At 40.2% G+C, this 13,823-nt stretch overlaps 1 protein-coding gene across 1 annotated transcript in view; it reads left to right on the forward strand.

Annotated features, from left to right (window-relative positions):
* AOPEP (aminopeptidase O (putative)) overlaps window positions 1–13,823 on the forward strand; it is a 226,758-nt gene that overhangs the window by 125,235 nt on the left and 87,700 nt on the right. The window contains exons 13-15 of the mRNA XM_054397593.1: window positions 1,058–1,118; window positions 12,876–12,938; window positions 13,546–13,629. Of these exons, the coding sequence (XP_054253568.1) occupies window positions 1,058–1,118; window positions 12,876–12,938; window positions 13,546–13,629 (208 nt within the window). The remainder of the gene's footprint in view (window positions 1–1,057; window positions 1,119–12,875; window positions 12,939–13,545; window positions 13,630–13,823) is intronic.

Here is a 13,823-nt window from a genome sequence, read left to right on the forward strand (position 1 = left end):
GCCAGAGGGGTTCCTGTGCTGTTCTTTAATTGTAAATACCTGTAAATATTGTAAATACTGTATATTTTGTACACATTCATTGCATTTTATTGTAGATTGTAGTTTTGGTTGTGAATACAGCTTTCCTTTGCTTCCAAATGAGCTGGTCTGGCAAAGTTAATGTTGCGGGGGGGGGGGGGAATTTTCAACCCAACACAATACATTAAGAAAAGGTATCCAAGAGGTCAAGGGAGGTTCTCTTGCCCCTCTACTCTGCCCCTGTGAGGCCTCATGTGGAGTATTGTGTTCAGTTTTCTGCTCCCCAGTTCAAGAGAAATAGGGAATTACTGGAGAGAGTCCAATGGAGGGCTAAAAGGATGTTTAAGGGAATAGAACATTTCTCCTTCGAGGAAAGGCTGAAAGACCTGAGGCTGTTTAGCCTGAAGAGAAGGCTAGGAAGAAATGATATCAATGTTTACAAATACCTTAAGAGTCAGTGTCAAGAAGAATGGGCCAGTTCGTTATCAGTGGTGTCCAGTGATAGGACAAGGGGCAACAGACACAAACCAGAAGACAAAACGATCACCTCAATTTGAGGAAAAGCTTTATAGTGAGGGTGACAGAGCACTGGAACAGGCTATCCAGAGAAGTTGTGGAGACTCCTCTGCAGACTTTAAAAACTCACCTGGATGCATTCCTGTGTGGCCTGCTGCAGGTGAACTTTCTTTGTCAGGGGAGTTGGACTAGACGATCTCCAGAAGTCCCTTCCAACCCCTACCATTCTGTGATAAGCACTGAATTTGTTTTGAGTTTTAAGCACACAAAACTTAATTTATCTTTAGTTTGCTTATATTATCTCTGATGGTGTTATGACAAACTCATAGAATGGTAGGGGTTTTAAGGGACCTCTGGAGATCACCTAGTGCAACCGTCCCTGATATGTCAAGCAGTACAGCAAATATGAGGAATTCAGGGTTTTGTACAGCTTCTAAAGGGTTAATTTTCATATGGGAAAACTGGTGTTCTTGTGTGTTTCTTCTAATTTTCCTTCTTTCTTCTTTTTTTTTTTTCCCCTAAGATCTGGGCTAACTGTAGAAAGTATCTTCCAGAATTGGCTTGACACTTCCGGAATGCCAAAGGTAAAAATGAAATACCAGTTCTGAGTTCCTTCTGGAGTCTTGCATTTCTTGTTACATTACATGTTATTTAAATCACTACCTGAACTTGTAAGCTGTATGGTTTTAAATAAACAGTTTTGATGATGACTGCTTTCCACATCTTTGTACAGCTTTAGCTTTTATTGGTTGCAGATTTTGACTACTGTGATCGTCTCAACAAATATACCAAAGGTCAAATCTTATAAAACTATTGCTTAATATTGTAGTCACCTAGGAGTATGTTTTACAGTACAGTGGTGGACTCTACTAAATCTAAGGGGCATTGTTCACAGTTGTGGTTATATGAATTACTTTGAAGCTGCAGTAACAGCAGTAATTCCATGTTAAGCTATTTGTACTTTGATGTTTTGTGAATAGTGTGAATTGCTCATGAATCTGCTGGAAGGTTAACGTATTTCTTTGGTGTCCAGCCCTGTTGCAGTTGAGACTGGGCATCAGCTTTTGCTTTTAATACTAAAACCATTTAATATTAATGTTCTGAATTCTGTGAACTGAAAATGCTTAGTTGTGTCTGTGCTATGTGAATTCACTGATTATTCGTTTTGGTCCAAATATGTGATTAGCTGGCAAAAGATATCCCTGTATAAATCTTCCTAAAAACCCCCAATTTTATATGAACAAAGTTTTTATTATACACTTGGGGCTCAGTTTCTAACTGATATCCCCTACACTGGCATCCGCTGGGATTTATTTTACTTTACTCTTGCATTTGTTTCCTTTTTGCATCAGCATTAATAAACAGCTTTGTATGTCCCGTTTTGTATGTGCAAAACTAAAGGCACTTATGCAAGCATAACTGAGGCTATGACCATGTTTGCAGACAGAATTGTCAAAATAGCTGGAAACCTCAATAAGATAAGCAGTGGTGTCACTGAATCTATGCTACATCCAAACACTTGAACTCTTCCCTTGACATCTTTAGAGGTGCTCATGTTCACTGTTCTCTATAGGCTTTACCAGGCTTTTTGGGAACTTTTACCCTCAGAGAAAAAAGTTCAAAACTGTTTGAAGATGGTATAAAATCATGGCAAAGTTAGGCTTTTGCTGTAAAATTACTGAAAATAAAATTAGCTTTAACTGGAAAGGAGAAAAAGAAGAGACAGTAAGAACCATTGCTGCGATGGAGAGACGGGACGAGGCCTGATGCAAGCCAAGTGTCGATTTATTGTACAAAGCTTTTTCTTTATACAGGTTAACATAACATCAGAAGGCAGCTTGTAATTGGTCATTACTATGTCCATACTACAGTTGTAAATTCATGATTGGCTACAGAGAGAAAGTATCACACGGACGCATATATTTTTCAGAAGGCTTAAGCAAACGTCAGGCAAGAGATAAAGGGATTCCACAATTCTGTCCTAAGTTTTGCTTTGTTCTTGTTATCAGGTCCCTGCATAACTCCCTTAGGTCACAGTGGCCTCTAGGGAGCCGACCTGTCTGTGTTTTCCTGTGGTTTGCCACCCATCAGGGTTAAAGCATCTCTTTCTATCAGTAAGACAGTGTCTGGGGTTCTGGTCCCTAAATCAATTCCTTCAAACCATCACGCATCTTGGTGTTCAGTCATTTCTTGATAAAGGACCTTGATCTAAATGCCATGTTTTGATCAAGGCTGTTCCCAATAAAAAATGCAATGTGTCATAGAACAGCTGGTTCAAGCATAGGGAAGAAACTGCACGCCTGTAGTTGTAAGATGCTGAACTGGCTATCAGAAATGGAAGGTTTCTGATAGTTTACTTGCATGTGTGTCTTTGAGGACACACCTTATTAGTGTCCCACCATAAACTCTGAAATCATAGATAAGAAAGATAGGAGCAGACTAAAGAATTGAAAATTGTTTTGATTAATTTGAAAACTGAATTTAATTTTCCTGAGTGCCATAAACATTTGTAATGAACAAGTGAAATCTGTGTTTGTTTAGATACAGTAGATTTGGAGACATTGACAGTGAGAATGATCTGTTCATAGAAGCATGTGATTTGGGGGGAAAATGGGAAGTGGCTTTGAAGAGGTTTAATTTTCTTACTTACTTAATGAAGTTTAACAGTGACTCTGATAGATAGTTTCGAAGTTGGTAGTACTAGTCACAACATGTTGCTGCTTAAATACTGAAGTATGCTACTTAGCATTTGAACTTGTTTTTTATCTGAGCATGAAAAGAACTGATTTGACAGTTGCATTCTAGTAAGTTGATATTTGAGAAAAAATCCTAAGAAAACATCTGCTGCCTTAAGATAAGTGCTTATTCTTGTATGAGGAAAGCATACTTTGAAGAATAGGAACTTCCTTTTAAGAAAAATGGTGGTGTTTGATATTAGCAAGCTTGCAGATTGGAAGATTAAACGATCTTTTCAAAGTCCTTAAAAATTTAAATGAACATAGGTTAAAAACATAAATTGGTTGTCTTTTCCAATAATACCAAGCACAATAAGGAAAATGTTTTTTAATACATTAGTGCTGTGTTTTTTTCTGAAATGAGCAGCTGCACTTTTAACATTGCATCTCATTTTCCTAGAAGATGGGATTTTGGAAAACACAAAAATGTAATGAAGAAGTGTGTATAGTATTGTTGCATGCATAAATGTCAGATGAATCATGAACAGAAAAAATGCAAGGCAAATTGCATAGACAGACATTCTTGCTATGTTGTTAGATAGCAATTAGATAACGATTATCCATCTGCAAGTCTTTCTAGAGAAACTATAATATATGAATAATTTGGTATTTTGTTTGTAACAAACTATTAATAAGTTGTAAAGTCTGTTATTATTTGCATAGATCCTGTGCTGATCTAAAGAAGGTTATGGCATAAAATGACCTTTTAATTTATTTAGCCATTCCTATAAATTCTACTTAATATACTGCTTTTCAAGACACAATAGTGGTATTTTTTTTCATTGAATAATTAAAAAATTCAAGAAAAATGCTTCTATAAAATGTTAGTTCATTAAATGTTAGTAAGGACCTAAATTTATTTCAGAGCTCTTCAAGTTCAGGAGTGGATTAGAGTATAGAGTATAGAGCATAGAATATAGAGTATAGTTTCAGAAGACTCAGAGTAAGTTTCTTCTGTATTGCATGTGATTGCTTATTTTAGGGGAAAACCACAGATATTCAAAATCAGAAAAACACTGTTGTGAATTATTGCAAAATTGAAATACATTCTGCAACAGGTGAGACATACTTGTAGTGACAAGTAACTTGGGGTCTAGTTTGAATGTGGATGTTAATTTTTAAATATTAGGTTTGAAAGCATTACCCATAACATTTCAGTGCCTCTGTTGTTCTAATTTCTAAAAGTGAAGTTTAAAACAGTGATTTTGGAGTCTTAATTTAGCCATTAATTGAATAATTCAGAAAAAAAATGCCTTGAGATTCTCAGCTGGGACTGTGAGTCTGCATTAAGGCTGAGGAGGATACATCACTGGATTAAGTTTAATGATCTGCTAAAACATCAGCTTGCCTCTGTGGTCACATTTTCACAAATGTTTTTTCTATATTTCTTCAGGCTACCTTTCAATGTTTTATGTGTCCACCTCGAAGGTACAGTAGTAATAGTAGTAGTATAGTAAATCTTCGTGGGTAATAGCTTGTTCAGGAAGTTGAAATAAATGTTCAACTTCTGAAGTAAGTGTGGACTGGATTCCACATGTTTGTTCATTAGAATCTCTTTTAAGTTTAATAAATCTTAAGGAGTTGCTCTTGCTCCCTCTTTGTATTAATTGCATTGCTGAACACAAAAGCTGTGTTATGTGCAGAATGACTGAGTTTATCCCTGCTAGGAGGGAGTTATGTTTGGTATCCAAAGAACAACAACAGTTTGCTGCCTGGCTGATCAATGCTGGATCAAGTTCACATTCCGAAGCTCCCACTCTCCCACCTACATGTACAGGAGGTGGAAACAGTGGAGAGGAACGACAGGACCTCTTTTACACAGAAATGTTGAACTGAGACTTGCCTAATAAGGACCCAGCTGGGCTTGCATAGCAATAAACATTGGTTTTAATCCTTTGCTTGTAAAAACATCCAAAGAAAAGCACAAATTTTAGCAGCCAATTAATTTTTTGCTTACCCATTGTTTTCTTTACCCAATGGAAAAAATCCATAAAAGTTGAAAATATTTTTTTGCTACCTTGTAAGAAAAGAGCCTTTTCTCTACCAATTAGGAAAGAGTAGCCTTCAGAATGTCTGGGACTGCTCCAGTTTGGAATCCCTCATAACTAGTTTTAGTGCATTGGACACAGGATATGAAACAACAAGAAGTCACATGCTATTTGGGAAATAATATTTAAAGTCCTTGTAGTGCAGAAGTTGGGCATGACGCTGAGGTAAACATTTTATGTGACTTCAACAAGTTGCCACCTTCCCTCCCCAGTGGTGTAGGGTTTTTCAAAAGAAACACCCATTTTTACTTCCTGGAAATTTTCCCTGGCTTATAGGCTTTTAGAAATACATGTCTGTGACTGGAAGGAATGACTGTATGGGGAAGATGTATTTAATGCATGTGTATAAACACATACCATGTATCTGATGTCCCTGTAGCCCTCTGTAATGCTGACCCAAAAAACTGTGACCTGCTGATTCACACAGTAGTCCAGTCAGAAACTCAAAGTGATCCTAAGGGTTTAGATCCTGCTGTTGCATTCCCAGCAGGCTAGAGTTTGGGATAGAAGCTCTCACTTTTGAGCCCAAAACTCTTTTCACACATTCTGCAAATACACTGAGCTGGCAAAGTCTTTCTAAAGAGCAGACAATAATGAATTTTGTGCAGTGGTCTTTGTTCCATCTTCACAGTTGCTTATATAAGCAATGTTAAATTCTTTCCTGGTTTATATTAACTTCAGTCATCACCTTTTCATTTAGCAGTGCTTCATAGTCAGAACGAAGATGATCACCATTTTTTTAATACTGAAGGAAATAAGTGATTCCTCTACTACTCATTCCATCTCTGTAAGAAAAGGATTTTTCTCCAGGATGCTGTAACCACTCTACTCTCTTCTGAGTCCACACTGAAATTTATAAATTGAAATAAAGGTGTACAGAGAAAAATAAGTTTGAAAAGTCTATTGGCTGACAAAGCTATTGGTCAATACAAAAATTAGCATTAAAGGTCATGGTTTGGTTTATGGTTGTTACCTTTAGCATAGGGGCCTACAGTATTTCATGACCGGAGGACTAATAGACTTTTGCCTTGAATATATTTCTTCATCAGAGCTGTTGGAAAGATTTTTTATTGCTTCAAGAGATCACTATCACTAAGACTCAGAGGTCAGTACCTCTGGAAGATGTATTTTATTTCTTCAACAAGAAATAATGTCTGTCTCAGTGTGCCTCATTTTCTTGACACTGCTTGTCACATCAGTGGTACAGGACTGTCCAGTACCCATGTTCAGACATGTTTTTCTTTGTTTCTCTCCAAAATTTAAAAAACCCACACAACTTAAACCAACAAACTCCACAACAAAGAGCTTTCAAAGCTCTATGTCGTTTAGCCAGACAGCAGCTATCCACTGCGTACCAAGAGCTTGGTGTTGGATGGAGCTAGAGTGAATTTTATAGAGGATTCTCTTGTGTCACAGAAACTTGAACCATAGTCGTTGTCCTGTGGGTTCAATCTGTCTGGATTCAAATTACTTCTAAATTGACAGAGTGCAGGACCAACCTGAAATCTGAGATCTTATATCCACACATGATTGTATTAAAAAGTGTTGCATCTTTTAAATATTATCGTGCTACTTGTGGAGGAAGGTACTGTAATTTGCAGTCTGGACGGTGTTGAAAGATGGAGGCACAGGAGAATATTGCTTAAGCAGAAATACAATACTAAATACAAAAACAATAATTTACTTTCAATTGCTCCAGGGAGGCACCTGTATCATAGTGAGATCAGGTTCTGAAATCCTGAGAGGGAAAAAACCACGCATTTTAGCATACTCTACAAACACTGTTATAATATATAAGGCAATGTGATACATAAACTGTGTATCATTATGTTACATATTATTATTATTTAGTCATAAAAAATATTATTATTTAGTATTATTTAATAATAAACAATAAGCATATTGTTTAAAGATTTTATGGTCATGTGGTTAGACATACTTTCTTTATCAGATTATTAATCTGATCTGAAACCACATAGGTGGGTGCAACGATTAGCCCTTACCTGGGAACTTTCTCCACAAAGCAGGGTTTCTAATGTGAATATGAATTATGTCTTTTCATGAGCCCTTTGGAAACAAATATTCCTGCCACATATCATGAAAGTCAAAGTATATCCTCAAAGTTATTGTTTCATCATGTTTTTGTCTCTTAGAGATATGTTCAGAAAGGGCGTTTGACTTCAACATAATGCCTCTATAGAGGTGCTCCATTGAAGAATGTCGGACACAGCATGCTGCTCTGAAAGCAATGTGTCTATACCACAAGAGTGTTGGATGAATTAGAACATTCGGATTTATGGTGTTTATATAGAATCATAGAATCAGTCAGGGTTGGAAGGGACCACAAGGATCATCTAGTTCTAACCCCCCTGCCATGGGCAGGGACACCTCACACTACATCAGGCTGGCCAGAGCCTCATCCAGCCTGGCCTTAACACCTCCAGAGATGGGGCCCCAACCACCTCCCTGGACAACCTATTCCAGGCTCTCACCACTCTCATGGGGAAGAACTTCTTCCTCATGTCCAGTCTGAATCTCCTCACTTCCAGCTTTATTCCATTCCCCCTAGTCCTGTCACTACCTGATAGCCTAAAAAGTCCCTCCCCAGCTTTCTTGTAGGCCCCCTTCAGATACTGGAAGGCCACAATAAGGTCTCCTCGGATCCTTCTCTTCTCCAGTCTGAACAGCCCCAACCCTCTCAGTCTGTCCTCATAGGAGAGGTGCTCCAGCCCTCTGATCATCCTGGTGGCCCTTCTCTGGACATGTTCCAGCATGTCCATATCCCTCTTGTAATAGGGGCTCCAGAACTGGACGCAGTACTCCAGGTGGGGTCTCACCAGAGCTGAGTAGAGGGGGAGAATCACCTGCCTTGACCTGCTGGCCACACTTCTCTTGATGCAGCCCAGGATCTGGTTGGCTTCTGGGCTGCAAGTGCACACTGACAGCTCATGTTGAGCTTCTCGTCCACCAGCACCCCCAAGTCCCTCTCTCAGGGCTGCTTTCCAGCCAGTCACTGCCCAGCCTGAATTTGTGCTTGGGATTGCCTCGACCCAGATGCAGGACCCTGCACTTGGTCTTGTTGAACCTTGTGCCCACCTCTCCAGCCTGTTAAGGTCCCTCTGGATGGCATCCCTTCCCTCCATCTCTCCTAAAATATGGATAGCATCAGAACAGCATTCAGTGAATAAACCTGTGCCTATGGAAACTGCACAAAATCAACTGTGGGACGTGCTGCTCTTACAGGAGCACACTCTAGACCGGATTTCTTTTTCAGTAATTTTGATTTGTCACTGATACACCATTTCTTGCAATGCAGATGCATCAGCCATCTTGTCATTTTCAATTGTAGCCCACTGCCTCCTTAGACTGCCAAATTCTGATGACAGTAATATTAAAATTCTTGCCATTTTTACCCCTGGGGAATGCCTTTGAATGTTTCAAGCCATTATTGTCACCTACGGAGCTACTAGATAAAATATTTTTCTGTATTTCCATTTTCTGAATCTTTTTATGAAAGATTGGAAGCCAGGTCTCTTCTGCCAGAGCAGTTTTCAGGTCACACAGACTAAGGGCACATTGTATTCTCAGTTTCCAAGCTAATTGTTCACAGTCTCACAGTCTTACAGTATATCAGAGGTTGGAAGGGACCTCAAGAGATCATCGGGTCCAATCCCCCTGCCAGAGCAGGATCACTTAGGGTAGTCCATACAGGAATACATCCTGGTGGGTTTTGAAAGTCTCCAGAGAAGGAGACTCCACAACCCGCCTGGGCAGCCTCCATCACCCTCACTGTAAAGAAGTTTCTCCTAATGCTGAAGTTTGAACCCATTGTTCCCTGTTTTATCACTGTGAACCACCCAAAAAAGCCTGGCCCCCCTCCACTTGACACCCACCCCTCAGATATTTATACACATTGATGAGTTCCCCTCTCAGTCTTCCCAAGACTAAATAGCCCCAGGGCTCTCAGTCTCTCTTCACAGGGGAGATGCTCAAGTCCCTTAATCATCCTTGTGGCTCTCTGTTGGATTCTCTCCAGCAGATCTCTGTCTGTCTTGAACTGGGAAGCCCACAACTGGGTGCAGTATTCCATGTGTGGTCTCACCAGGGCAGAGTAGAGAGGTAGAAGAACTTCCCTAGACCTGCTGGACTTTAACTTAAATTAGTGATCTTCCCTGCAATGGCACACTCCTTCCCCTCCTCCCCCACCATTAATCTGTGTGGTAAGAAAACAGTTATGTATCTTGCATTATTACTGATATGACAGAGGTGATGGCATCAGCCCTAAGAAGTAGAAAATACTGTTCCAGTACCATTGAACAAAACTATGAGGGAGGTAATCTTTTGGTATATGTTACATGGGATGGTGTAGAAAGTTACAAAATCACAATTTGTAGACTGGTGAAGTTGGCTACATCCTCTAGGAGAAAACATGACATAATGGTAAAATCTTCAGGCTTTTCTGTGTGCTTGCTGGCATCCACACAGATATGGATGTATAAATGCGGGTGTGTATACATGGTGTAAAATTCAGTAATTGAGAAGAAAATAAAATCTTTAGAAATCAGAGGTTATTGATTTCCCCTGATTGCAGAAGCTTTCCTGAAATTCATTTACAGGAAATATTTTTATTCCTGTATTTTCCGTTTTTACTTTTTTCCTTCCAGTATCTGAGGACTGCTTGCAAGCCAACAAAATGGCACTGCTTCTATGTTCACCTTAGATAAAACAACCTTAGTTTATCAGTACTGAATCTCTTAGCATTTGAGTATCACAGACCAATAGAAATTATAAGCAGCTTATGCAGAGAAAGTGTATTAGTATAATTTTTCAATGAATTAGGGAATACCACAGTCTGAACACTTTAAAACCAGTTTCTGTTTTACTTATAATGAAAGAGTTGTCTGATGCACAAGTATTCTATTGTCTTCTAGGCTATGTACAATCCTGAAAGTTTGCTGTATGCTTGGGATCTGGTCTGACTTGAAGAATAGCTAGTGTAGATCATTGCCTAATTTATTCACTAGGATTTGGGGCCTAACTCCTACCTCCTACCCTCTGTTTTAAAATTATATGTAATCCTCTTGCTTGGTTTTGAATAAATGCTTGTTCCTAGTCTACGTTACTTAGAACAAACCACGCCATCAGCAGTCTCTGAAAGAGTCTTCCTCAAAGAGTCTTCCCAAGTAAAGAAGGACAATGGGGGATGAAATAATCTCTCAATTTCTGTAGTGAGGGGATTGAAGTTTGACAGTCAGTGCCATGTGAACAGCAATCAGGACTGTTAATGGAGGGTCATGTAGACAATTGGGCATTCCATCACCCTTTTATCTAAGTAAGTTCCTTCCTTTTGGAGGACTGCAGTAGGAGAGAAAAATGCACATCTTTTCTCCCCTGCCTTTCCCTCCTCTTTCCTCTTTTCCCCTTCACTCTTCTCTTCTCTCTTTCCTCCTCCAAATTTTCACAGCAAAATTTCCTGGTCTGGTCATGAGTTAAATCTAATTGAAGCATAAGTAATAGAGTAAACAGTGCAGTGACCATCCCTTGTTAGGCCCACCCTGTTCCTTTCACTGCTTGCTTTCTTCTGCAGGCTGCCTATATGGGCATGTTGGCTCTTATCTCGCGCAGCAGTACAATCATCAAACAATAGATGTGTGTTCAAGTTATGATGTGTGCATCAGCCAGCACTAGGGACCCCCAGATGTTGGCTTTACAAGGTATTCTGCCGTTACAAAAAGTCAACAACAGTTCCCACCAAGTTTTCTCCACTCCTGTGCAACTACTGACAGGAAAACAGGAGCTACCTCTGAATTTTAACACACAGCATGTTTGTGTGTTCACATATTCAGGGATTTTCATCCCAAATTAGCCTGAGGGTCTGCAGGCTTGAAGATCTCATATAACTTACTTCCTCGGTTTTCTCCAAACGATTTTCAGTAAAGGAAGGGTAATTCTCTAATGGATTTAGAGTATAAATCTATTTCATTGTTTCTATGACCAGTGTTTCCTGTAGCTTCTGTGGGAATGCACGATTTCATCTGTTAACGGATCCAAGGAAATAGTGTTTAGGTAGTTACAGTAATTTGTGTTTTCCATTAACTTTTGTTGTTCTTGTTGAAATTGTTCTCTTTGAACTACGCTCTGTTCTTCATTCAAATGCACACAGTTCAGGTGCCAATATATAGGAAGTTTCAGAACTAACATTTAGAGGAAAGTCTGTTGTGGCTATACAAAACAAAAATATATTGTTGATACAAGTTTCAAGTAAACCTGTTGTGAGCGTAAATTAAAATCTATAGTAAGATTTTCTACTGTGATACCTCTCTTTAAAAGTTCTTTTTTGTTTAATACTTCATAGTGAAGTTGCTTCTATTTAAAGCACTAAGTTTGATCTTGGCTTTCATCTAAAGCTTTTGATCTTGAAAGAAGGATGTTGTGGCAGTAAAACAAAAAGGGCAGAAGAAAGTTTTGGGGTTTTTTAAGTGCTAAAGTTAAAGGGATACTTTCAAGATTTAGTGAGTGCTAACTGGTCTTACCTTTATTTACTTAAATTTACATTACACCAAGTGTGATGCAATCTACGCTTTATCGCCTCTCCTTTTCAATGCTAAATACAAAGCACTTAATAAAATCCCAAATGAAGAATTTATAATATTGAGAATTTGCATGGCTGACATTACTTGGGTTTTCCCCTTCACATCAGGGTTTGAATACCCTCTTCAGAGGGCACAGAAACATGTTGAAGTCCCATGCCTTAAATGTAGTCACCTGCTTGCAGTCTGTTGTTGCACAAACTGAGGTTTCAGTAAAGGGTTTGAAATGCTATGATGTGAATAAAAAGCATTTCAGACCCTCCAAGGCAATTTAACAATTGCATTCTTTAATTGTCAAGCCAGTACTCAGGGAAGTCTCGAAGTACTTAATGGTGATGATACTGTCTTGAAGTAGCCCCGTTAGGCTGTTTCTCTGTTTATGAGAACAGGAGCTGTTTATGAGAAGGTGAATAGGGACGCGTCTTTAATGGCAAGGGACTTAAAGGGAGACCCTCTCTATGAACACTAAACTGTAAACCCGTGAAGGGCTGCCACCGGCGAGCGGGTCGGAGGGAGCGCGGCGGCACCGCCGAAGCCTTCCCCGAGGCTGGGTGGGCTGAGCGGAATGAGAGCCGGGCTGGGTAGAATGCTGCGCTGTGCCCGCTGCCGGGGAGGCACCGCTGGTGGCAAGTCACCACCGCTCCGGCCGGGCCCTGCCGAGCCGCGCCGCGCCGAAGGGATGTGCGGAAATCCCAGCGGGGCGGCCCTTACGTCTTCAAGGCAAGCCCCTCCTCTCCATGGGGCTCCGGGGCCGGAGCACGAGGGCGGGGGACCCTGCGGAGGTGTTTCATTTCCTACCCGAGGGCTGCGGCGTTTAGCCACCGCGGCCGGGAACGGCGGGACGGGACGGGGCGGGCGCGGCCCCGGCCCTGGCCCTCAGTGGCGGCGGCGGCGGGGGAACTGGGCTTCCATCGGCCATGCTCTCCGCGGGCCGGCCCGCCTTACCTTGTCCTTTCTCCTCTGTGTAGCCTTTGCTTGAGCAGGATGAGACTTGGAAGGAGTGTCAGCTCGTCCAGCAAGTGAGCGGCGAGGTGAGGAAAAAAATCTTTCTATCGCTTCTTTCCCTGGCAAATAACTCTCCTTGAGTTTTCCACTGACGCTCCTTCCCCACCCCCGCCCGGCTTTTGCCTAAAAAAATGAATTGCTATCATATTAGAAACAAAACCACTTGCATGGGTGAAAAGTCCTACATATACTGTTATTTTATTTAAATAACAAAACCCCCACTGTCTGAATTTGGTGTTCGTAGTCTGGAACAACATTTGAGTGGGTGACTGAAAATAGTGCCTTACTTGAAATAGAAGGTGTAAGAGATTTTCCACAGGATTTTTATTCACTGAAGTGATAACTTTCTGTTTGGTAACTTGGTCCATCATCAAACACATTTTTTCTGCAAAAACCCCTTACACTGAACGCTTTTAAGATGAAGAGCGCTAGGTCTTATTTCGACCATGCAAAAGTAACTAACCAGATCACCTAAAATTATGTCATTCTATATGGGAAGAGTGCTTTTCCTCTTTCCAGTGGGAGCAATGGAAAACATTGTCTTGAGTCTGTTTATAGATTCTTACTAATGCTGAATAGCCACTCTGAGGTCACATCTTTTTCCTAAAAAAGCACTATGTTTTTGAACTCCAGGTGACAAAATGGATTCAGGCAAACCGGAGGATCAGAAAAAGTGGCAAAAAGAAAAGAAAGCAAGGTGAAGTTGTTTTCCAAAAGGTAAGGGTTCATAATGTGTGTTTGTGTAATGGGACAAAGGGCAGCACAACAAAAACATTTTCTAGTGACAAGCTCTTAAACTCTGTAGAGACATCATTTAGCAGCTCTGATGTTGCTAAAATTTCAGGGTGAATATGCAATTATAATGAAAAGAAGTGAACAGTCTTTTCAGATGTCTATAATTCTTTGACAGA

The sequence above is a fragment of the Indicator indicator genome, chromosome Z (assembly GCF_027791375.1).
Source record: "Indicator indicator isolate 239-I01 chromosome Z, UM_Iind_1.1, whole genome shotgun sequence".
Taxonomy (NCBI): Eukaryota; Metazoa; Chordata; class Aves; order Piciformes; family Indicatoridae; genus Indicator; species Indicator indicator.